At 45.2% G+C, this 23103-nt stretch overlaps 2 protein-coding genes across 3 annotated transcripts; one reads left to right on the top strand and one right to left on the bottom strand.

Annotated features, from left to right (window-relative positions):
• Window positions 1-4900: 4900 nt before the first annotated feature.
• ostn (osteocrin) lies at window positions 4901-10257 on the top strand. Its single transcript, XM_084950211.1, has 5 exons — window positions 4901-4994; window positions 7387-7485; window positions 8410-8642; window positions 8721-8865; window positions 8940-10257. The coding sequence occupies exons 2-4, from the start codon at window positions 7387-7389 to the stop codon at window positions 8806-8808; spliced, it is 420 nt and encodes a 139-aa protein (XP_084806337.1). The 5' UTR covers window positions 4901-4994; the 3' UTR covers window positions 8809-8865; window positions 8940-10257.
• A 149-nt stretch (window positions 10258-10406) lies between these two features.
• On the bottom strand, window positions 10407-23096 carry iws1 (interacts with SUPT6H, CTD assembly factor 1). Of its 2 annotated transcripts, XM_084950208.1 has the most exons (15): window positions 22907-23096; window positions 21834-21916; window positions 19978-20662; window positions 18396-18461; window positions 18064-18271; window positions 17841-17892; window positions 17648-17754; window positions 17402-17552; window positions 17223-17305; window positions 16965-17094; window positions 16769-16886; window positions 16579-16690; window positions 14183-14239; window positions 13947-14058; window positions 10407-12484 (listed from the first exon to the last, which is right to left on the bottom strand). In XM_084950208.1, the coding sequence occupies exons 1-15, from the start codon at window positions 22947-22949 to the stop codon at window positions 12359-12361; spliced, it is 2133 nt and encodes a 710-aa protein (XP_084806334.1). In that variant the 5' UTR covers window positions 22950-23096; the 3' UTR covers window positions 10407-12358. The 2 variants fall into 2 exon arrangements, with proteins under 2 accessions (XP_084806334.1, XP_084806335.1); XM_084950209.1 differs by lacking the exon at window positions 21834-21916.
• Window positions 23097-23103: the final 7 nt, after the last annotated feature.

The following is a 23103-nucleotide window of genomic DNA, read 5'->3' as shown; positions in this document are numbered from 1 at the left end:
CAAAGTGAAGCTAACACAAAGGTGCCTTCTTTTAACAGCCAGCAGGGGGCGACTCATCTGGTTAAACAGGCTTGCTGTATAAAAACGACCCTCGCTCTGCGAACACAGGAAAGTCTCTCTGAGAGCTCTCGTACCGAAACCTTCAGACGACAGAAAAACTTTGATCCAAACTCTAAACACTGCAGTACTACTACTGCGAGATACATGTGCGTGTATTTTAACTCTTATTTCCATTCATATAGATTTATGATGTCTGCACTGCTCCGAGAGATGCTTCACATTGCATCGTTCACCTGTACATTAACAAAGGCCTTCTGTTCTATTCATTTTGCTCATTTTAAGGTTATCTGGGTTTGTTCACTGGCTAAGCACTGTTTTGTTTTTGGACTGCTGTTTGAGACATGTCTGCTGAGCTCTTCAGCTTTTGAAACTTAGACTCGTTTTTGTACTTGAACTTTTGTGTTTCCCAGCTCTGTGCCGAGTCCTCCCGTCTTTAGCCCAAGCCTGGTAAATATCCTGCAACCTTCAGCTGTTATTCAGGCACCGGTGGCTGCTCTCACTTCCCTCCATAAAAAAGCAGAGCTGAGTCTGTGCTTCGCCAACTGTCCCCTTAAAGGAGATTAGAGTTCTCGGAGCGGAAAAGAAAGTGTTGCTCATTTGTCTCCCTGCAGGATTTTCTGTCCCGTCGGTCCGCCGTCCTGCTGACTCTGCGGTAACGGCGTAAAGCTCCAGCTGATGATTCATGGATCGGATGACTCAGATCTTGTGAGTGAAGCTTCTCTGGGCCAAATCAAGCCGGTAGGATTCCCCCTGGATATTCCCTGCCGTCCTCGGTCTCACGCCTCCGGCTTTCCTGGATCTCACTGTTTACTCAGTCAGCTCTCACAGTGAAAGCTGAGCCGCGGCTCTGTGTGGATCTGCTCTGAAGGTTATTGGGAGGTCTGAAGGTAGTCAGACACCAAAACAAAGACACACAAAACTCTCATCACAGGAGTTTACCAATCCAGGAGCTGCTCTTAGCTACACCACCACCACATCAGCAGTGGAAACACTTAAACCTGCGAAGGTTCATCAGACATGTGACCGTGGGCCTGTTCTGCATCTCCTTGTTTCCTGTTATAAACATCTCCTGCTCATGTTCCACATGGCCAAAGTTTCTAATAAAGAGCTCAGACGGTAAACAGTCAGTTTATCGCTGATGTCATATAGAGGTCACATCCCTAATATGGTCGGTGGGCACTGAAGCTCCACCCACCAAGCTTTTAGTTTATGAGGGGCATCCAATCAGAAGAGCATTACCTTAAAGATGAGCTAAAACTGCTCATTTGAGACAGAGGATGAACTGAGAGGACTGGTATATGATTCTATAAAGTAAGGATTATTTTGATTTGTGAATCATACAAAGCAGTAAATGAGTGTAAGAAACGTTGTTGTGGGCTTTGATCAGGGGGCTTTGGTCAGTGGTTGTTGATCAATGAGAATTTGCATAATTAAGATTAAGGAACTGACCTCCCAGCCCATTGTTCCTTCAGTGGGCTGGTTTCAGTCATTATGCAAATGTACTGTTTATAAGATTGGGGAAACCTGCAGTCAGCTGAGACTGAAGAAGTCACTTGGATGAGTGACAAAACGTTTCTCCCACAAAACGCTACGTCCAGATGAACAGAAGCAACTTTTTGGAGGTCCTTGTGTTGTTCAGCATCCATCTTCTACCTTTAAGACTCCACATGGCTGAGTTATTAAAAAAAACACAATAAGTGTGTGTTTACTCGGGTAATTTCTGCTGTAAAGTTTGAACATTTTAAATATTTTTTACATGGGTGTGTATGGGGACGGACTCTAGTGGACATTGTCAGGCTGCTGCTTTGATGGACAGATTTCAACAGCTGATTGTGAACAAACTAAAGAGCTTCAGAGCCTCTGCAGGACGTCAAGTTTAATATCCTGCAGCTTCTGAGGGTTAAAGCTTTGATGCAGCGTCACCATCGCGAGTCAGGCTTTGAATACATCAGCTGACCTGATTTGCTAATAACCTTTTTAATTACATTTGTGACAACTGAATTCTTGGCACGATGCTGCTTTGCCGAAGCGTTTCGTCAGCCATGTTGGCTCCACAAGCCCGCTCCCTGACCCTTGCTGCAGGTAACTGTGTTGTCTCTGTTGCCAGGGTGACGTTACTGATGACTCTGGTCCAAAAAGGGCAAACAATGACTCACCTGAAGCGTCACTTATTTCTCACCTTTAAATGTTCCTGTTAGTTTAACCGCTCCTGATTCCCGTTCAGCCAAGTGAATCAGCTGACAGCGCCTAACTGTTTCCACGTAACGTACAAGAACAGCAGCTCAACCGACAATAAGTTATATGAGCATTCAAGGAAGTAATCAAATAACCAGCACTCGGACATCACACCACAAAATCAGTAAAATAACTGCGACACAGATCCACTGTGATGGAGTCACACTTGTAACACGCCAAGAAATGCTAGCTAACTTTAGCGTAGAAATAGAGTTGGATGCTAAAGGCCTTTTCAGGCATGTAGCAAACATGTTTAGACAAACTTGAGCATGCCAGGTTTGTTTAGACAGTAAAGTAGCTTGTTGTATTTAGGTAGGCAAAGTGTGTAGTTTAGACAGGGGTTGTGTCTTATTAGTGGGCGATAAAAAATCACACAAACAATGAAGCTAGCAGTTAGCACAGCGTATGCTACTGCCTGTGTTAAAGGGCCATAACACCACCAAACACCAGACGCTGTTTTCCCAGCACAACGCAGACTCCAACACAAACTGCACATGAGGACAGAAACTAAATCTCTCACAGGCTTAGACGGAAACTATTTCAGAGAACATTAAGGTTAGTCGGCTAGCTTGGCTAACCATAACGTCATTGCTAGAAAATGGTAGTTAACTTTTGTTTTAACTGGCTCATAACACAATTTTGTGACTATTTGATTTTCATTCAATAATTTAAAGAAAATAAAATTGGTTACAGCGTCTGCTCGTTCAGATCCAGTTTGGTATTGGACTTCACAGAACCGCCACAGAAGATAGGACTCTGTGCAGTCCTGTGAAAAACTAAGAACACCTTCACTGCTTCCATAGGAATTAAAACCACCTCGGGTGGATTTAGGTGTGATAACATAATTCCACAATCTTCCCACCAGTGGTCTCAGCAAAGTCACCCTATCAAACCCAAAAGCTCCATCTCGTACTATACAGGTCTCAGTTAGCATGTTAAAGGTTAAAGTTCATGACGGCATGGTTAGAGATAGAGCGAACAAATATGGCTCTTTTGTAAATCCATAAAGCACAAAACCAACATTTCAGGCACCTCACAGTCCCTGAGTGGACCATGAACTCCTCTGTATACCAGTGTGAGCCTGTCTGTCCCACAGCTCTGACCATGAACAGGACAATGATCCAAGCACAGCAACAGATCTCCAACAGAACGGCTGAAAAAGAAAAGTGCTGCAGAGCTCAGAGAGCTGTGCATGGATAAATGCTGCACACGTCAATGAACCGAAGCAATGTTGTGAAGACGAGTGGACCAGAAGTCCTCAACAATAATGCAACAGACACATAGAGCCACACTGTACTTTTATTTCAGGTTATTGGTGCTTAAGCAGGTTCTGCGGGCTCAGTTATTCACAGCACTGCAGACTTATAGGCTCCTGTATTTAGACTTGTGTGTGCTGCTGAAAGGGCAACAGGAAGAAAAAAATGAGTGCTAAGATGACATCACCTCGAGCAGAGAAGGCCGTGGACTAATTAAAGGGTGATTGGTTGGGGGATGGTGGGCTTATTATTATCATATTAGCTGCAGTGTCATTACCGTTATTAACCCAGGTGTGTTTTCTCAATGACCAAATTCTCCATCCCGAACGGACGGACGGGTGGAACGGAGGTCGTACGACCCCGAGAGGATAAGTGGGAGAGAGCCCTGTCGCCATAGCAACAGAAACACAAAGAAGATGGGGATCAACTTCGAGTTCACGGCAGGACAGAAAAACATGTCGCCATATGACCTCATCCTAACTTTGACACGATACTCCTGTCACGAAACTGCACGCCAGCAGAGGAATGTGATTGGTTCTACTTCTGCAGCCACTTCCTGTCCAAGATGGCTTCTCTTTATTATTAATACTGTAAACATAACTGCATCAGTCGGTGTGGCAGCAGCTTGTTTCTGTTACTCATCAAAGAGTCTGACAGAAGTTTGGGTTTTGTTGTTTTTTGTATCACTTTGTGTTTCTTTGTTGTTATTTGTGATGCAAAAGAACTACAAATTGTTTGGTTTCAAAACTATTTGTATCTTTTTTTCTTATTTTTGCGTCTCTGTTGTTACTTTTTATTGTTATTTAGTAACTATTCATGTCTTTGACGTTTGTTGTCATTTTCTCTTTGTTTGCATCTTTGTGCTCATTTTGTTGTTGCTTTGCTACATTTTTGACTTCGCTTTGTGTGTCTTGGTGGGAGTTTTGTCTCTTTTTGCCGTTGTTTTGCAGCAGTGGTGAACTTTATGCACAGTTTCATTGGCGGCCCATTCTCGTGTTTGCTTTCTGTTTCTTGCACTTCCAAAGTCTGCCTCGGTGAACCTGCAGACCCACTCAGGTTGCAGACACTTAATGTTTCTCTGGGAGAGATCTGATGTCTCGTGTGGAGTGCGATCGGAGCACACGGATGGTGCAGTTGGAGAACAGAGACGAGTCTGAATGTGTTTATTTTAAAAACTGACCTTCAGGAGGAAACTGAGAGCGGGGAGGACGGAGGGAGGCGTGATTGCTCCCAGGAGCTTTCATTAACAGGTAATGGACCTGATGATGACATCTTACACACATGATGGTGGAAAAGAAGAACAGGAAGTGATGCCACTGGAGCAGAGGCTGCTGATTGGATAGGAGATTCCCAGGCAGCTGCAATAAAACTTGATGTGTGAAGCCAGAAGAAGACACAGAAACAGAGCGAGGCAACGCAGCAGAGATCAGCTCCACACTGAAGGTACAAACATGCATGTGTGTGTGTGTGAGAGAGAGACACAGGTGTGCACAGGTGCAAATTAATGCCACTTCCCAACATTTTCTATTTAAATTTAAATTCCTTTCAGAGTCGAAGTTTTCTGCTCGCAGTTTTCTGTGTGTGAGTTGTTTGCTGCTTCTTTTTGTCATCTTTGATTCTTTCTGCCAACTTTCTGTGAAACTGAAAACCTTGTGTGTGCATGATCTCATTTATGATTTCTGGCTAAGAAAACAGAGACTTGGACAGGTGAACATGAATTAAATATGTCTTTAAATCTTCACACGAGCAGCGTTTAGCACTGAAAATAAGACCTGGAGATGAACGAGAACCCTCTTCTCAGAGGAAGTCTAAAAAATTTGATGCTGATGTTCAGTCTGCTGCTGGGCTGCAAGAAGATTTTTGTGAATGGAAGGATTTGCAGTGTGAGTGTGTGTTTGTCCTCACACGTGCATGAATGAGAGAGCTGCAGCTCCTCAGCATCAGCAGCAGGTGTGAGAGGAGCGTGCACAAACCTTTGTGCATCGTCAGGAATGTATGTGAGTGACGCAACACGACAACAAGTGTTTGTTTCTGCGTGTCTGCTTGCAGGGGACACTGTGTGTGTGTGTCTGTGTGTGTGTGTGTGCAGGAGTGTCAGTGAGTGTGCATGTGACGGTCAAAAAGGCGTTTATTTGCAGGGATGGAAAATGCTAAAATTAGCCGATGTTGCTGGACAATACACTTACAGCCATCAGCCGAGCTAAAAGTGCCCCCCTCCTCGTGTGTGTATTTAAAACCATTGTTGTGAGGAAACTTCGATTCCTATGAGAGGTCAGACCCGGTTTGGGGGGCCTGAAACTGTCAGACTGAGCTCTTTCTGCTGATGTCACAGAGCCGTCATTAACGTCTTTGTGAAAAACCACACTCTGTAAACAAAAGATGGACATGTGCACATGACATCACTCACGTTCAAATGCAGATCTCAGTGATTATATACAAAGATAAAAGGTAATGAAAGTACTACAACTCCCATAAGTGGAGGAGAATGTTTCGATCACGTTAACGCTGCAGCTGAGCTGGTTTTAAATAAATAAATACATTTTTATTTATATAGCACCTTTCAAGACAGAATCACAAAGTGCTGCACATAAGATTACAAGTCATAAAAAGATTTAAAAAGAGAAAATAAAACAGGCAAAAAATTTACCAAAAGCAGTTTTAAAAAGGTGAGTTTTGAGTTGTTTTTTAAAAACAGCTACTGAGTCCACAGTTCTTAATGTTTGGGGGGGAGAGTCCACAGTCTCGGGGCCACAGTGGCAAAAGCTCTGTCACCCTCAGTCCTCCTCTTAGTATTTTTTATAGCAAGTAAGCCCTGATCAGATGACCTCAAAGACCTGCTGGGGACATCGGGCTGTAGCAGATCAAAGATGTAGGCTGGTGCCAGTCCGTGCACAGCTCTGTAGGTCAAGACCAGGATCTTAAAATTGACTCTAAATTTAACAGGAAGCCAGTGTAACTGAGATAACAACGGTGTCACATGTGAGTACTTGCAGGATTTTGTCAAAAGCCTCGCTGCAGCGTTTTGCACAACCTGCAGACGATCCAGAGAACCTTTGCTTAGACACATAAACAGCGAATTACAATAATCCAAGTGTGACGAAATAAATGCACGTATAGCAATCTCCAGTTCAGAGCGAGATAACATCGGGCTTAGCTTAGCCACATTTCTTAAATGATAAAAACAAGACCGAACCAGAGATTTCACATGCCCATCCAATGTGAGACTCCAGTCAAATTCCTGATAGAGGATTTAACATAGAGTGAGAGAGGACCAAGGGCTTTCACTATCTGCGATAGAAACCTATCAGGGGCGCATACGAGGACTTCGGTTTTCCCCTCGTGGAGTTGGAGGAAATTTGCAGCCATCCAACGTTTGATCAAATCTAAGCAATCATTCAGACGCTGAAGCTTAGATAAATCCTGGGGCATAAAAGAAACGTACAACTGAATATCATCAGCATAACAGTGATAAGAAATGTCCTCAAAAGAGCCCATTATATGCTGGAGGGGGAGAAGATATATTAAAAACAATAAAGGCTCTGTTCAACATGAGTAGAACAGAGCATTTTCCTGCATCATTATTCATCAAGATATCGCTTGAGACCCTAAGAAGAGCTGTCTCCGTGGAGTGAAATCGACGAAAACCGGACTGAAACTTATCGTAAATACCATGTTTATCAGGAGCTGCCATAAGTTGCTTAGCCACTCATTACATGCTTATGCAGAAGAGAAAAGGTAAAACTGTAAGTTAGATAGTAATGTAATTACTCTGTGTTTTTGAGTTCCTTTACACCAGTTCAGAGAAGCATTACGTTTACCTGACTGATCGTTTCAGATGCAGTTCTGCTTCTGTTTGCTGCTCCCCGGCCTCCTGTCCTTCACTCTGCTCCGCTGCAGCGTCGACGGCCTCAGAGTCCAACCGCAACCTGCTCGGGTCAGTGTACACACACACACACACACACACACACACACACACCCTTCCAGCTCTCCGAGGACTCATTTGACTCCTAAAACCCATTTTCAAACAGCCCTGTACAAAAAGTCCTCACAGTGCTCTGATGTCCCCATAATGCATAAACGTCATCACAGTTCATAGTTCGCACTGATACACTCACACGCGTGCATGTCTTTCTATCTTTGTGAGGACCAGACGTTCGTGTTTCACCAGTGGGAAAAGGACATTTACTTTCTTTCAAATACTTCCATTCTGTGCGCTTTAATGTAACCTGTGAGGAAGACCTTTTACATCATGTACTTCAGGTAAACTTTATAAGTACTTTTATTAGGCAGGATCCCGTCACACCATCACGAGGGCCAAAACAAGCAGCTCCTCCCTCGAGGGCTCGGTGCTGATATCAGATGGCATGAGGCGGCGGGGAGGGAAAGCCGAAGCGTTTTTCTGTTTAGTCTGGATGACACGAGATCTGTCGGAGTCATCTGAGGCAGCAGGCGGACAGGAAGTGAGACACCGCTCGCTGCCAGGGCCGTGGCGTGAGAGACAGGCTTCAGTGTGGAGGCGTAACGTACAAAAACACAGTTCAGTGTTTTCCATACGGAGACTCCCTCATTGAAAATAAAGATGGAGGCGGCGTCGGAGGCTTTTCACAGCATCCCCTTGATTTACGTTTTTATCAGCAGACCAAAGTTCCCAGTAATCAGGAGGCATACGTGTTCACGTGTTAAAGGACAGGAAGTCCTTAAAACTGGACAGGAAGCACTGGATCAGACTCAAACTCCTTTCCTTGGATATCATGTACAAAACCTTCAGCTCTAAGCCTTATCCCAGGTAATTTCACACATCCTCTCATACTCGCCTCATTTTCAGTAGATAAACTTGTTACGCCTTTATCTGATCCAGCAGGTAGACCAGCCCGTTTTGAGGTTTCATGCAGCCCCTCAGTCCCGCCCTGTAGGTGTGAAGGTGGGGGAGGAGCTGACGGCAAAACTGCTCCAATCGGATCACCTGATGAGGATGGAAAATGATGTCATGGAGCCAAAGAGGAAGAGGAGCTTTCCCATCAACAACGTCCCGCTGGACCGCCTGTCCATCAGCTCCATGGAAACGAAGCAGCAAGGGTCAGACAAGCAGAGGTAGTCACCTGTGAGAATACCTGAGAACACCTGAGATGCAGGGATGAGTCTAACGCCTCCATGTTCTTCTGTCTGCAGTAAGGTGGTGGAGTCGCCACGGCGACGACTCAATCCACCGCCCATTGACAGAATCGGGATGGGTCGTCTGCCAAACGGCAGAGGGTAGGCCACACCCCCTCCACCTGAAAGCCCACCCTCTCTCCACAGCACTCTCACTGGACAGGTGCAGAACTGCATGTGACTCATTTTCATAAAAGCATCAGTAAAAAACACTAAAATGGTCATTTATCTCTACAGATGCATGAAACCGCCAATTACCTGCTGAACCACGCCCACCTGACACCCTCACTTCGCCTGGACACGCCCACCTGACACCCTCACTTCACCTGGACAGCCCAACACAAAGCATGACTGTTCAATGATGGTGCGTTCAAATGCAGCTCCGTAAAGTCGGCACACATAGAGAGGAAGTGATTTCAACGACACCTGCGATTTGCTTCCATGGCAACTCGTTTTAACAAGCATTTTATTTACCTGTAAAACTTACAGGTAAATAAAACTTTTCTTTTTTAAAATACTGAATTTAATCAAGGTGAAATCTGTAATGTGAGCAAATCTCGAATTAGCAGCACCAACAAATATCCTGACGTGTGAGATTAAATATACTTATTAGTTTCCACCAATGAGAAACTTTGATTTCAGATGTATTAAGAAATAAATATGTTACAACTTCAAAATTTGTATTTGGATAAAATCAGAGCCTGATCTCAGAAAGATCAAATCATCAGAATCGAGCAACTTTGAGTATAATAAGAATAATTTGGATGTTTTGAGTTTTTTCATTTATAAATTTTTCCATCTTTTTGATTCTTTGCATTTAATATATAATTTAAAAAAATTAAAGGTTAGAGTTTGAACATTTTAACCTCATTAGGATTAGCGTTAGGGAACAATAATGCTGCAGTTTTCCGAGTGTCACCTGAATGCACCATCGCCGGCTCCTCCAGCTGTTGGGACCCTGACTGGAGGCGTTGTTGCCTCGACTGCCCTCGCAATCGTCCAACACCAATCGAGTTTCGTCCTCGCACGTTTGTCTCAGAGTTGTGCCGCAGGACTGTTTCCACAGCAATGGCACATTTCTACTGCGACCGTGGACAAAGCTCCTGTTACGTCATCTCAAAGTCATGAGATTAGCATTTTCATCAACACCTTAGTCGCAAAGCAGACTTCCTGTTCAATATGACCCAAGATGAGTGACTGAGTCCATCAGCAGCAAAGTGTTTACAGAGGTCAAGCTTCTACAGCACTGGAAGTCTTTTTGCAACTGCAGCAGTTGCCACCTGGTGGCTTTTTGATAGAATGCAGATTTAACTCTCCTGGATTAGCTTTATTTTCCTCACCAGGAAACTACGTCTATGTTTTATACCATCTATGACTGTAACACATCTAAAGTTTGTAAACTTGAAATGAGAAAAAAATTAAATAACAGTCCAAAAACAGGTTTAAGCGTCCGAGTGGCGCTGCAGTGGAAACCGTCCTGCTCACTGATTCTGTTCTGATGTGCTTCTTCCTGCCCGAGTTTAACTGTGCTTAATAAAAAGAAAATGACAATGAAGTTCTGAGTGTGACTGATTTCTTCTCTTTTTCAACCCCTTGAGGATTTTAGATCATGTGCTAAAAGCTACAGTTCCACTAATGTCCACTAGAGGCTCCACCAGTAAGTCCCTCCCCATGCTCCCAGAAATAAACATGCGTACAGCCAGGTGAGTTTTTGTTGAGTCTTTATTAAGAAAAGATCATGTGATCCAGAACAGTGCACACAGAACGGCTGGTTCACACAGTCCACGGATGATCCGGATCAATCAGAGTCCCGGCATTTCCTGTGTGAACTCATCCACCGAGGACTTCTGTACAGCTGCTATGGGAGCAGAGAAGGGAGATAATGGACCAGACTATCAGCAAAATACAAACACCTTCACATTCAGAGACGGAGAGCGCAGACGAGACTTCACCCTCAAATCCAAACCAGAGAACTTGAATGTACTCTGGACAAGAAACTCCAAAATGATCCCCTGACTACACAACACGTTCATCTTTAACCCAGCAACTCTGTCAGTATGGCAGTTTACAAAATATATATATATAAAAAAGAAAGAAAGAAAGAAAACAAGCTAACTACTAATACAAGCTAATACCACAGAGCAATTTAGTCTTTAAATGTAGGCAAATGGCTTGAAGCTTACATAAGAATACAGATGTTTAGGACAATGGTAGCTCACAGCTAACGTTAGCTATTGTTAAGAACACAGCCGGTTAAATCAGATGACATTATGCTAATGTGAGCCAAAAATGCTTAAATGCTTAAAATCAACATTTTATCTGCAATGCTACCTGCAAAAATCAGTGCCTTTGTTAAATTAGCTTTACCTAAAGGTCAGTGTTATCATGCTAACTTCCAAAACTGGGCTAAGAGATAAATATAAATAAAATTAGCTTCACCTCCAAACCAGCTAAGATAATAACAGTGTAATTTGCTGACGGCTAAAAATAGCTGTCACCTTTAAGGTGAAGCTAACATTAGCTAATATGATAGCATTTGTTTAATTAATTTGTTTTTTCTGATATAGCCCAATGCTAGCTACCAAAACAGCCAGTTAACAAAGCTAAAATGGCTTTGATGTTAGTTTCACTTTGAAGCCGTCACAGTTATCCATGTTAACCATTCCTTAAAACTATTAAGGTCTATAGCATTAGCTTAAATTACTGATGTCTGCATTATTGATAGCTAGAAACTATTATGGTTTACTTTAAAACATGTGATCACTAACTCCGCCCAATGAACCGTGCATCACCACCAATTTAAAGGTGAACAACGATGTTCTACTTAAAAGAACACAAGAAAGTAAAGTGACAGGGCTGATAATAATATGTGGCCATAGTTCAATATTCACTGTTAACATATAGATAAACATGAATGTTGGCTTAGAAGGCTTACAGACCTTAATAGTTTTGACATAAGGCTAACATAGCTAGCTAATATAAGCTATTGCTGCACATTTTTTTTTCAAGACAAAGCTAATGTAGATTGCTAACAATAACATCATAATTTTTGTTATGCTAGCTTTACAGCCAACTCACTCCGAGCCGAGGTAAAGCTAAAACAGTAAGCTATTTTTACAGATTTTATTAGCTCCGTAGCATAGCAAATGTAGATGACTGCTAACATGACTCAGCTTTTGATACAACATCATCATAAATAACAGCTTCATCTTAAAGAAATACAAACACTCGCTAACATTTTAGACTTTGAGATAAAAATGCTGCCAATAATAAACAAAAAAACAGAGAAAAGAAAAGAAAATACCATGTGATGCCAGTATTTGTTAACACTGCGACTATCGCCGATTTTCAGGTCAAGCTAATCAAGCTAACTGCTAACACAAGTTGAACAATAAAGCAAATAATTAAACTGTTAGCATTAGGAAATGTTATTTTTGGATCATTTTGGAGTATTTCATGCGTTTTGTTCAGAGGACAGACAAGTTTACAGCAGATAACACATTTGGACTGAAGCCAACACGGTCTGACAACAGCCCCTTTTTTCAGTAAGGCAGAGCTGGACCTGAGGAGGGCAAAGCTGCGGGTTTGTTCAGAAACAAAACAATAAAAACGTAAAAACGATAAATCCTACTGAGTTTAGAGCAGAAAAAAATTAATCAGAGCGGCATTCGATTGCCTTCCACGCTGATTTTAACAGCGTGACCCGTCTTCGTCAGGCGCCGGATGTCAGCAAATCTACGCATCTGTTTATCAACACGGGACAAACTCTTCCTCACCGGACCCTGGAGGCAGACAGACACACAGAACAGGAAGTTACAGGATTTACATCTTGTAACCACACACTGAGGTAACAACACAAAGAGAACTGGTTTGTTTCGCACACTTCACTGCTCATGCAGGAAGATGTTTCACAAACACCTCGTTCAGAGCCATCAGATGGGGAGAGACTGTTCCTAAAGACCATTTACAGTTCAAAATAAGCTTTATTTGTCTCATTCTGCCCCCTCGCTCTGTGTGAAACAAGCTGCTTTAACTCCCCTCCTCCTTGAACATCTATTTGCTTCTGATTGGACAGCTTCTGGAAGCCTGCTGATGGCTGCTGATGGACGTGTGGCTGATTCCATATCAAAGTGAAAACATTTCTTCTTCCGTGTCAGCTGACTCATTTCTACAGTAAATGTATTTTATTTAATGAAGCCATGCAAATGTTCATACAGGTACACTGTCCCACACACTGCACACCTTCTCACCTGTGGAACGTTACTTCCAGTCTCTTAGTGATTATCTCTCTCTAGTGCATGAGTTTGGTGTTTATTAGGGTCAGAGGTGCTCGACGGCTGCAGCAGAGATGTTCATGTGTTCATACAGCAGGAAGGAAAATGATTCAACCCCGGGCACTGCGTATGAGGTCACATGACCTCTGAGTACATTAGTTTGTTAAAGTTAAGGTTTTGGCCGTTGGTTATAACACGATCAGAAGGTTTATCAGTGATTGGTCTGACGTTATGATGGAAGTCAGAGGTCTGAATGACTGAAGTGTGATCGATCGTGTGCTCTTCGCTGTGTTCAGTGAACTCTGGGGGTTGGATAACTTTGCCTCCACTGTACGTCTGCACACTGCAGGTGAGTCAGGCTCTTCACACCATGCAGACAGACTTACTGCCCCCTGCAGGGGAGCAGGGGAGCTACAGGGGCATTCTGTTTCCCTCTATGCTGATCTTCACAGCTCCCTGCGGACGCCACAATTTTCTCTGCTCGGCGAAACGCCGTTTGTGCTTCTCCAGCAGGCTGATGGCCTTCTTACAGCCGCTCTACAGAGGACCAATCACAGCTCAGCTCCTAACCTGACAGCAGGTAAACTCCTTGTTCAGAGCTTTACAATCAAATAGAAGCAGAAAATAACCTGATGTCTGTTCCAGCACAAAAGTGTGGAAGTGTTTGTTTCAACTTTATTCAAACTTCAGAAAACTGACTGTTTATATAAAAGTTCTTTATTGTTATTCATATTGTTTTTTCTTGAAAAATGCGTTTGCTCTTAGAGAGGTTTAAAATTTTTGGAATTTTGTATTTGTTATTCATTTTGTAAATCGTGAGTAAATAATTTGACTCAATTACAAAAAAACTGAAATCAAATGTTAAACTCTGGATATTTCATAGGACTGTGCCTAAAGGGGGCGCTCTGCTGTTTAGTTGAAGTGTAGCCACGCCCCGAAGCACACGCTATCGGCCCGTGTGACCACTCACCCTGCTGGAGTCCCCCTCCACGTTCCATTTGGGCCGAACCACGTAGTCTTTGTTCGAGGGCATCGGGACTCGAGCCCGGGCGCAGAACCCGGGGTCTCCGGGCCGCAGAGCTCTGTTGGGAGCAGGCGTTCAGGTTATTGAGGGTGGAATTTAAACACGGCACAAAATTCCAGACGATAGAGGAGGAAGTTATGACACAAATCCCGCCCCCTGACCCCAGATGTCTGAGAACTTACTTCTCCTCTCCGGTCAGCTGCTTCTCCAGGTCTCTGCGAGGCGTCTGACCTCCAGAACTACAAACAGAAGAAGAAGACACGAATTCAATTTCGAGTGTGAAGTAGCTCCGCCGCACTGAGGCGCCTCGCAGGTTTCTGAGTGATGTTCTTCACCGGCTGAGCCTCCATGCTGTTAGCAGCACGTCACTCCGAACGGGTTAGTCGGCGCCAAAACTTCCCGCACGGAACAAATTCAGCCGTGCCCGAGCTCCACATCGTTAGGGCAGTAAAACACACACGGCTAACACTGCCGTTAGAGAAACAGCCTCCAGTCTCTGCTCTGTTTAACCCCTCTGTGCAGCAGCGCCCCCTAATGTCTACAGTGGATATTAAAACTATCAGCAGCTGTGACTGTATTAGTTTGTGTCGCAGATATGGACCGAAGCTGAAATAAGGCAGTCCTCCACTCTGGTGCAGTACCAGTTTCAACCACCGGGTGGCATCCAGTCCGCCTGAAACACGCCCAAGCTAATGTTAGCGTTTCTAAGCTGACTTATTTTGATAGCTAGATGAGCTCAGAGTGGAGGTGGTAAAAACAGAGTTACAAGAAGGGTTTGAATCAAATATAAAATCTCAGCTTCAGTCATTTTCTTTAGTTGAATCACTCTGAAATAAATGCAAAGTATTCAAACCGGCCAATTCTGCTTCATCTCACAAGCTCCACCCACCTGTTTGTGAGGAGCAGCCAATCAGACGATACTTAGAGGAGGCTTATTTTATACTGCAAATTATGCAAACGGACTCTAATAGAGTCCAAGAATGAAAAAGGAGCTGGAAATGAGCAGAACAGGTCACCTTTAAATCGTGCAGCTGCACTCATGAAGTCATTTAAGTCTCAGGGATTCATTCTGGTCACTTTGGTGCTGCTGTGGGTATCTGAGGAGTTACTAAGCTTTAGACAGAGGGATGTAAAACCTGCAGAGACGCGTTAAAGAAGGTAAACCTGGTCACTCAGTGCAACCATGCAACGTCAGGACTGAACCTGGTTGGTGGAGAAAAGACATCAGGTTCCTCTGCCCTCTCCACCTTCTGAGGCTGACTGGGGATGAGACGGAGGAAGAGGAGTGAAAGAGGAAAAACCACGCCTCACGCTAAGTACGACCTTTAGAAATCATTTCACAATATTCAAAGAGAAGATCGAGAAAGGCGAAGCTTTCAAATGGGTTTCAGGTAGGGCTGCCACAAACGATTATTTTGATAGTCGACTAGTCACCGATTATTTTTGCGATTAGTTGACTAATCAGATCATCATCCATTGGACGTACAGCTTATTGCACCAGCAGCATCTGCTCTTATATAACTATCATTAGCTTACAGGAACAAATAAAATACTAAAAAAAGCCAAACACTAACATTTTTAAGTTATCTAAGTGACTTCTATATGTTTAACCTGAGTAGCGAAAGACGGCGGTGGGTTTGAAGACGATTTGCCGGGAGTCCGGTGTTCTCACGGCTCTAGTTAGCCTTGCCCCCGGCTAACTATCGAGCTAGTGGGTAACAGACGTCTCCGAAAACGTCGGAGCGCTTTTGCAAATATGTGGTGTCTTGATAAACTGAGCAGATATTTGAGGTTTACACAGCTACATTCTCGCCTGAAAATATGTTAAACGTTTATTTTGTGACCCAGAAAGAATAATAAGAGTAATATTAAAACTAACTAGCTGCCGCCATTGTTGGAAACTGAGCTGGGCTGCGCTATGAATTCTGGGACACAGCTTCTTCTTCTTCGGGGTTTAACGGCAGCTGGCATCCTTGTACATGCAGTGCTGCCATCTTCTGTTTCAGTCCGTTATTACACTCTTAAATCCTACTACTTATTCCTGCGTCTTTTGGGATCTTACAAAGCTTCAAACGACGCGTCGACTATTAAATCAGTCGTCGACGATTTTGATAGTCGACGTAATCGTGGCAGCCCTAGTTTCAGGTAAAGCCGTGCTGAGTGACTTTAGAGTGAACAGTGGTGGGAATGCGGCTCACAGATATAGCAAACGCACTGTACAAAACACCTGACACACTCTGACACAAGCAGAAGATGGAGAATGAGGGTTAAACTGTTCTCAGGTGAGAGACAAACATCATCACATGACAGGAAGAGGACGCTGAAAACAGAGCAGACATCAGCCCAGGGGGGTCGGTCAGTATTGTAGCTACTGCATGGTTTGGATGACTCGCTGTGGAAAAGGTCTGAAACCTAACGACGGCTGACAGTGATTCTAATAAAGTCAAATATATGAGTAATTTTATGAATAATGTAAATAAAACTTAAATCGCCTCAGATATGATGCAGAAACAAGAATGTTAGTGTCGTCTGGGTGACGATGGAATCAGAGGAGGTCGGACGTTGCGATCATAGTTACCTTAGGCGCCGTCTCTGAGGCATCTGCTGATCCAGATCTCTCTGCTGCCGCTCCTCTCTCGTCATCCCCTTATAGTTCGACGTCAGACCGAAGATCGGCCGCGACCACTCGTCTGGAGATGAGAAAGAGTTCAGAAACCGCGGCCTCCACGGTCAGACAGAGAAACTACAGAAAAGGAGCTTGGCCTTACTGATGAGTTTGAGAGCGAGGTCTTTGTTGGCTCGAGACTCTTTGGGATGTTTGTACAGGAACATGACGGCCCGCCCGATGCCGCTGTGCTTCAGCGTCTCCTGACTCACGCTGGGCAGCTGCAGAACGAAACACACCATGAACGACTGAGTCTTAGAGACGCAGCTGAAGAACGACGCACCGCGTTCAGCGCTCACCTCCTGCAGTATCCTGAGCAGCTCCTCTCTGATCCTGAGAGCGGGCAGAGATTTGTCAGGAAGAGGGCTGATCCACTCTTTAATGGCCGACATCACGCCGCTGTCGATGAACGTCTCCTTCAAGTCCTGCCTGAGGGACAAACGATAAGAGTCTTCAATGCAGTCACGGAGGAGAAGGACCTGCTTTTCTTTGGTGCCCAGAGAGGCGCTGGTCTCAGCACGTAAGCCTTCAACTATAAGCTAACACGGAGCTCTTACTTCTTCAGGTGCATGACGACCTGCGGCAGCAGCATGAGCTTCTTCAGCGCTGGTTTCTTCTGGCTGTTCAGAGCTCGATCTTCCTGCAAATAAAAACAAATGCACACAGAGTCGGTGAGGATCACAGCTCAGAGTTTTGTGAGGCTTTTATTTTGATGGGGCGAGAGCAGCGTGCGCACCTCCGCAGCCTCGTTCATCTTGGTGATCATGGCGTTGACCACGTCGTCGGCGTCGCTGATGAACGTGCCTCCATCACGGTGCCGCCTCTTCTTGCTGTTCATGGCTTTCCTCCGGGCGAGCATGATGTCGAAGTCTGACATCATGCTGGTGCTACACACACACACACACACACACACACACACACACACTTAATAGCAGAAACAACAACGCTTGTTTAAAATCGTGTTGCTGATCAGCAGACTCACTCTTGGCCGCTGCGGTCGACGCCCTCGTCAGAGTCTGACTCCTCCTCCTCCACCTGCACCTTCTGCTTCGCCTTGCCGTCGCCCTCCAGGTCCTCCTGGTTGAAACCCTGCAGGACGACAGTTTGTGAAACGGGAACTGCTCGCGGCTGATCTCGCTTTTGTCTTTGAGCAGAGACGCGACATCGAGGCTTACCGTGAACTCCTCCTCATCTCCAGACTCGCCAAAGATGTCTGCGATCATCTTCCTGCAACAGAACAGGCACATCAGCTCCTGGCAGCCACAGAATTAAACTCTTTATTTTGAAATTAAAACTCTGCATGTGTGTCTTCTTGCAGAGGTGGTAGCTGCATCCCTCAGGCTGTCCTGTAGGGGGGGGGTTGAGTTTTCTGTGAGGTGTTTCGACGTCAGCACTCACTCCTCCTGGTCTTCTCCGGAGTCGCTGTCGCTGCCAAACAGCGCTTTCTCATCCTTGTTCCCCGCCGCCTTCGCTCGGTCGTCCTCCTCGCTCTCGCTGTCTGAGCCGAGCTCTCTCAGTTTGGCCGCCAAACTTTTATCGGGACCCCCGAAGTCGGTGTCACTGTCCGAGTTCTCGTCGTCCGACACCGCCCGGTTCCTCTTCGCCACTGAGGAGACCGTCGAGAGCAACAAACGTCACACAACAGCGCTGCTTTACCTCGCAGCATCAACTTTTACTTACAGCAGAGAATCCAAACAAAGATCCTGCTCCAACCGTCAGGTCTGCGTTACCTGGTTTCTCCGCCTTCTCCTCGTCCTCGTCCTCGCTGTCGGACAGGATGGCCTTCTTCCTCTTCACTGCAAACACAAAGCTCACTGGTTACTCACACAGCATCTAAAACGTAACTGAAATATTAACAGAACCGGCGAACGTGGCGGGTGACTCCGTCTCCGTCTGACCACGAACACAACGAGCAGCTCGCCAAAGGAAAGTCTGTGAGAGAACGTGTTTACCATTACTAAAAGTGATCACATGTTCTTTATTCGGTGAAGCAGGCGTGATGTCACTTCAGTGTGTGTCACGTATGTGTTCACTGCGGCCCTGCTGGACGGGTACACCTTACCACAGACTTGCTTCACGACAGCGGCGACGTTTACCTCGCAAACCCGGACAGTGTTGGGAAAGTTACTTTGAAAAAGTAATTACTTATAGTTACTTCTTGAAAAAAGTAACTGAGTTACTATATTATCAAAGTAACTAATTACTAGGAAAAGTAACTATTGCATTATTAAAAAAAACAAAACAAAACAAAAATAAACAAAAAAAGTTTAACCCTCTCAGAGCGCCGACTTTAAAAGCATCTCGCCTCGTTTCATCCTGTTCAACCTCACAACCTGTAACCACCATAAACATGGTTAACGGATCATTTTCATAACTTGAAATATAAATTGTAAATTTTTAAAACCTTTGCACGTTTTGCAAACAACAAAGTTATTTGCAGCTATTTACCTAAAAATGCAGCCAAGGTGTTTTCATTTCTAACTATTTACAGAAAAATCTAATAAGATGTCACAAATGATTTGTGTTTGTGTCCACTGCACGATGAAGGAGAACGCCACCTGATACCTGCAGCTGTTTCACTCCAGTGTTTACAATGTAATCTGTCTTTTTTTGGCAAAACTGTGACATTCAGCAGTCACCTCATTGTTCTGACACACAACAAAACTACACACTAACTACACACTCCAAACACGCTAAACGTCACAAATCTCTCACCGCCGTCACTCCTAAAACTCCGCCTTCTTCCTAAACAACCAAATACCATGTTGTCATATCATTTCTTGATTGGTCGACATGGTACATTTTTCCACCAATAGGAAAGGGGTGTTTTTTCTTTTTCTTGGTGCTTTCGAGCTCTTTCCTTAGAAACACAGTTTTTATGTTTCTTCTAAACTTCACGATTTTATTCAGAAAAAACATTTTTAATCATAACTCGTGTTTTTCACAGCCGATCAACACAATTTAAAAACTGATATATATTTTAAAGTCAACACTTGTTGCTGTGTCATCTTAAATTGGTCATGTGATTGTTTTGCCCCGCCCCCTGGTAAACTGAAAACAGCTCAAGTGTTGACAATAGTAACGCGTCCACAATGTAACAGCGTTGTAACCATAGAAACAGTCATTAGTTCGATCGCTCATTAACGTCACTCGGTCACTGAACCCAGAGCTGCTCGTTTATCTTCATGTTAATTTGAATCAAACTGATCAGATCAGGAAGTCCAGTGTTTCTGGAGTAACGACATCACTTCCTGTCAGAAAACGGTTCAACTGAAGTCTGCCTGGGGGCGTGGCTTACCGCCACGCGCGTACCTGGCTTCTCGTCGTCCTCGTCGCTGTCACCTCTCTGCTGCCTCTCCTCTTCCTCCTGCTGCTCTCCATCACTTCCTGCTGCAGCCTTCCTCCGCCCTTCCTCTTCCTCCTCCTCGCTGTCTGACTGCATGACCCCCTTCCACTTCTCCCCTCCTCCTTCCTCCTCCCGTTTCTCCTCCTCATCCGAGTCTATCTGCGCCGCCTTGCGTCTGGCAGGCGTCTCTGTGTCAGAGTCACTGTCGGCGTTGGAGCGGCGCTCTGGGGACGCCGCGGCTTTAGCATCCTCGTTGTCAGAATCGCTTTCTGCCGCCGCTTTGGGCCGCTCCTCCACATCCGAGCTGCTCCCTCTCCGCTTGGGAGGCGGCGACGCCCCCTCCTCGTTGTCAGATGCTCCGCGTTTGAGCGGCGATGAGGCCTCGTTATCTGAGCCACTCGTCCTGCGTTTCTCTGGCGGCGGCGACTCCTCCTCGGACGCGCTCATCCTGCGTTTCACTGAAGATGAGTCATCCTCATCGTCGCTGTCGGCGGGCCTCGGCGCCTCTGCCTCAGAGTCACTTTTGTCATCACGGCCCCCGGGGCCCTCGCCCTCCGAGTCGCTGTCGGCCCTGCGGCAGTCCTCGTTGTCAGAGCCGCTGGCCCCGCCACCTGTCACCATGGCGTCGTCCTCGTCGTTGCTGCCCTCGTCCTGACAAAAAGAAAGAAAGTTTATCAGCCCGATCACGGCGGTCTGCAGACGGTGTTAGTCACGACTTCATCTAAAGACGTTTAATGAGCAGCGATTACTGAAGGAGAAGCGACTCCGTACAGCGTTTGTCATATTTACAGTCCGAACAGACCGGAGCCGCCATTGTTCCAGCAAACGTAACAAACACTGACAGGTTTCTGTCAGCCGCTCTTCATGGCGATGAATCGTTCTGTATGATTTTGCGGTGAATAAAGAAAATAAGCTCCGATCTAATAAACTTTGACTTGAATGAAGTGAATATGAACTTCAGTCACTGATTCCTTTTGTCTTTATGTACCAGCATTGATCACAGCAGTAAAGCTCAGAGTCTGTGTGTGTTCGCTGTCTCCTCCTTCAGCTTCCTTTACAGGCCATCAGATATTCTGCCTCCATCTCCTCCATCACACCAACCCTCTGCTTGTCCTCCTTCACTGCATCCATCAATCTTCTCTGAGCTCTTCTTCTTCTTCTCTTCCTGCCTGGCAGCTCCATCTTCATCATCCCCTGTCCAGTATATCCCCCCTCCCTCCTCTACACATGTCCACACCAGCCTCTCTGACTCTGAGCCCCCCACCTCCTCCAGCTTGTCCAGGGAACACCAAGGTGGGAACGCAGCTGGTCGATGTAAAGAGGGACCAGCAAATCAAGAGCTCCACTTTTACTCTCAGCTCTCTCTTCACCACGATGTACCGGTACAGCGTCCACATCACTGCAGCTGCAGCACCAATCCATGTGTCGACCTCATGTTTTCCAGCTGTTGCAACATCTGTCTCTCTAACCTGTGACTCTTTCAGCTCCTGTACTGATCAATCACTGACATGCTGGGAAAAACAACACTCTCATAATATCATATATAGAGCAACCGGACTCTGAACAAGCAGAAGATGATTCAAGGATGGATACAACAACCTTCCTTCAGGTCACCAACGAGGTGCTCTAAAACCTCCTGCATCCCACACGGGTCCAAACATGGAAGATCAGCTGTCCATGTCCGTGTAAATCCGCCTGATTTGAAGTATGAATTTCAGGCACTACTTAAAATGCAAAGACGACACGAAACAGCTCAGAATAAACGTTTGAAAACTGATGATGTCAATGAATTATCTGCAGACTCAATGAGATGAATTCTGACCTCAGACCGGCGCCCGGCGCTCCTCATCTCCTCGCCATCTGATGCTGGGTGTTCATCCTGAACCGGCGTGCCGCCTCCATCATCTACAAGAACACATCCGGAACATTCATGTTAAATTCAGTGCTTTTTAAAAGCATTTACAGGAGCTGCAAAAAGTATGCAGTAACTTTACCAAGCTGCCAAAGTAAAGCTGAATAAAAACTACACAACAGCTTTCTCTGCATTCCCTTCGATAAACTGCCTTTCAAAAAAATAATCGTGCTTTTCAAGGATCATGGCTTATTAGGACTGGATAGAACATATGACAGCAGCAGTGAGATGTAGAAGATTACACTACAGTCACATCAGAATATCCACCGTTCTGTACATTAACGATCAAACAGGCTACAGCTTAGGAAAAGTTTCTAGTGTTAAAAAGTCTCCGTAATGATCACACGATGTCATCAGCTGGTCTGTAAACAGCTCAAAAACAAACCCCTGGATCCTCTGCAGCTGCTCGCCAAACTTCACTTTAAAAGTGACTAATTTTAGGTTCATGGCTAACCACGTGACAAAAACATCATAAAGTCCACCTACATGAGCAGACTTCATCTTTAAGGCTTTCGTATTGATTCGGCTCTCACTGGTGTATCATGTCTAACCGGTTATATTGATTATGAAACGTTTGTTATGTAATCAGGCCAACAAACACTGATGGTTTAGCTTGACTCGGTGGAAGGCCGCTTTCTGCCGGGTTCGTGTTGGATGGCTCCGCTGGTTTCCTCCACGGATATAACGTTGAAATATCACCGCGTGTTTCAGTCTTTTGGAGGTAAATGTGACGGAGAGCTCAGGAGATGTTTGCCAGCCGGTCGTGAAGCTAAACCGGGACATGTTTGCTGGACACTGGCGCCGATGCTGTCGCTAACCCCGAAACACAAACAACGATCCCTCCGCGTGATCACAACCCACCTCTGCATCATGTTTATCGAGGACGCGCTCATGGTGCTCGGATTCAGTTAGTACGTAGCTACTACAGTTGGTGAGTACTGTCCTGTTAGTCGTTTAAATAGGAAACAAAGCAGAAGCGTTACCGGAGCGGTTCCCGGACATTAGATCATCCTCCTCTCCGTCCATTTCCCCGACGAAGAAAGCTTTGAGTTTGGGCTTGAGGGCGGAAACTCCCCTCTGTCCGCTGGAAGAAATAAACCTGAACGAAGTAACGACGGTCTGAGGAAGATTACACCCACAGCTAGCCTCTGCTAGCCCACACAGCCAAAATGGTGACTAC

This window comes from Perissodus microlepis, chromosome 14 (assembly GCF_051167445.1).
Source record: "Perissodus microlepis isolate ML-2025 ecotype Zambia chromosome 14, ASM5116744v1, whole genome shotgun sequence".
Taxonomy (NCBI): domain Eukaryota; kingdom Metazoa; phylum Chordata; class Actinopteri; order Cichliformes; family Cichlidae; genus Perissodus; species Perissodus microlepis.
Note: the sequence above shows the minus strand (reverse complement) of the source record. Positions and strands in the feature narration are given on the sequence as shown.

What these genes read in the sequence shown, in the direction of transcription:
- iws1 (XM_084950208.1), bottom strand. Translation starts at nt 22,949, where the DNA reads ATGGACGGAGAGGAGGATGATCTAATGTCCGGGAACCGCTCCG. An exon ending in TCCGGAGAAGACCAGGAGGA is followed by an intron (nt 17,893 to 18,063) that starts GTGAGTGCTGAC and finishes GTTCTGTTGCAG; the next exon opens with GAAGATGATCGCAGACATCT. An exon ending in CAGCTGACCGGAGAGGAGAA is followed by an intron (nt 14,059 to 14,182) that starts GTAAGTTCTCAG and finishes TGCTCCCAACAG; the next exon opens with AGCTCTGCGGCCCGGAGACC.
- ostn (XM_084950211.1), top strand. Translation starts at nt 7,387, where the DNA reads ATGCAGTTCTGCTTCTGTTTGCTGCTCCCCGGCCTCCTGTCCTTCACT. An exon ending in TCCAACCGCAACCTGCTCGG is followed by an intron (nt 7,486 to 8,409) that starts GTCAGTGTACAC and finishes TATCTGATCCAG; the next exon opens with CAGGTAGACCAGCCCGTTTT. An exon ending in CAAGGGTCAGACAAGCAGAG is followed by an intron (nt 8,643 to 8,720) that starts GTAGTCACCTGT and finishes TTCTGTCTGCAG; the next exon opens with TAAGGTGGTGGAGTCGCCAC.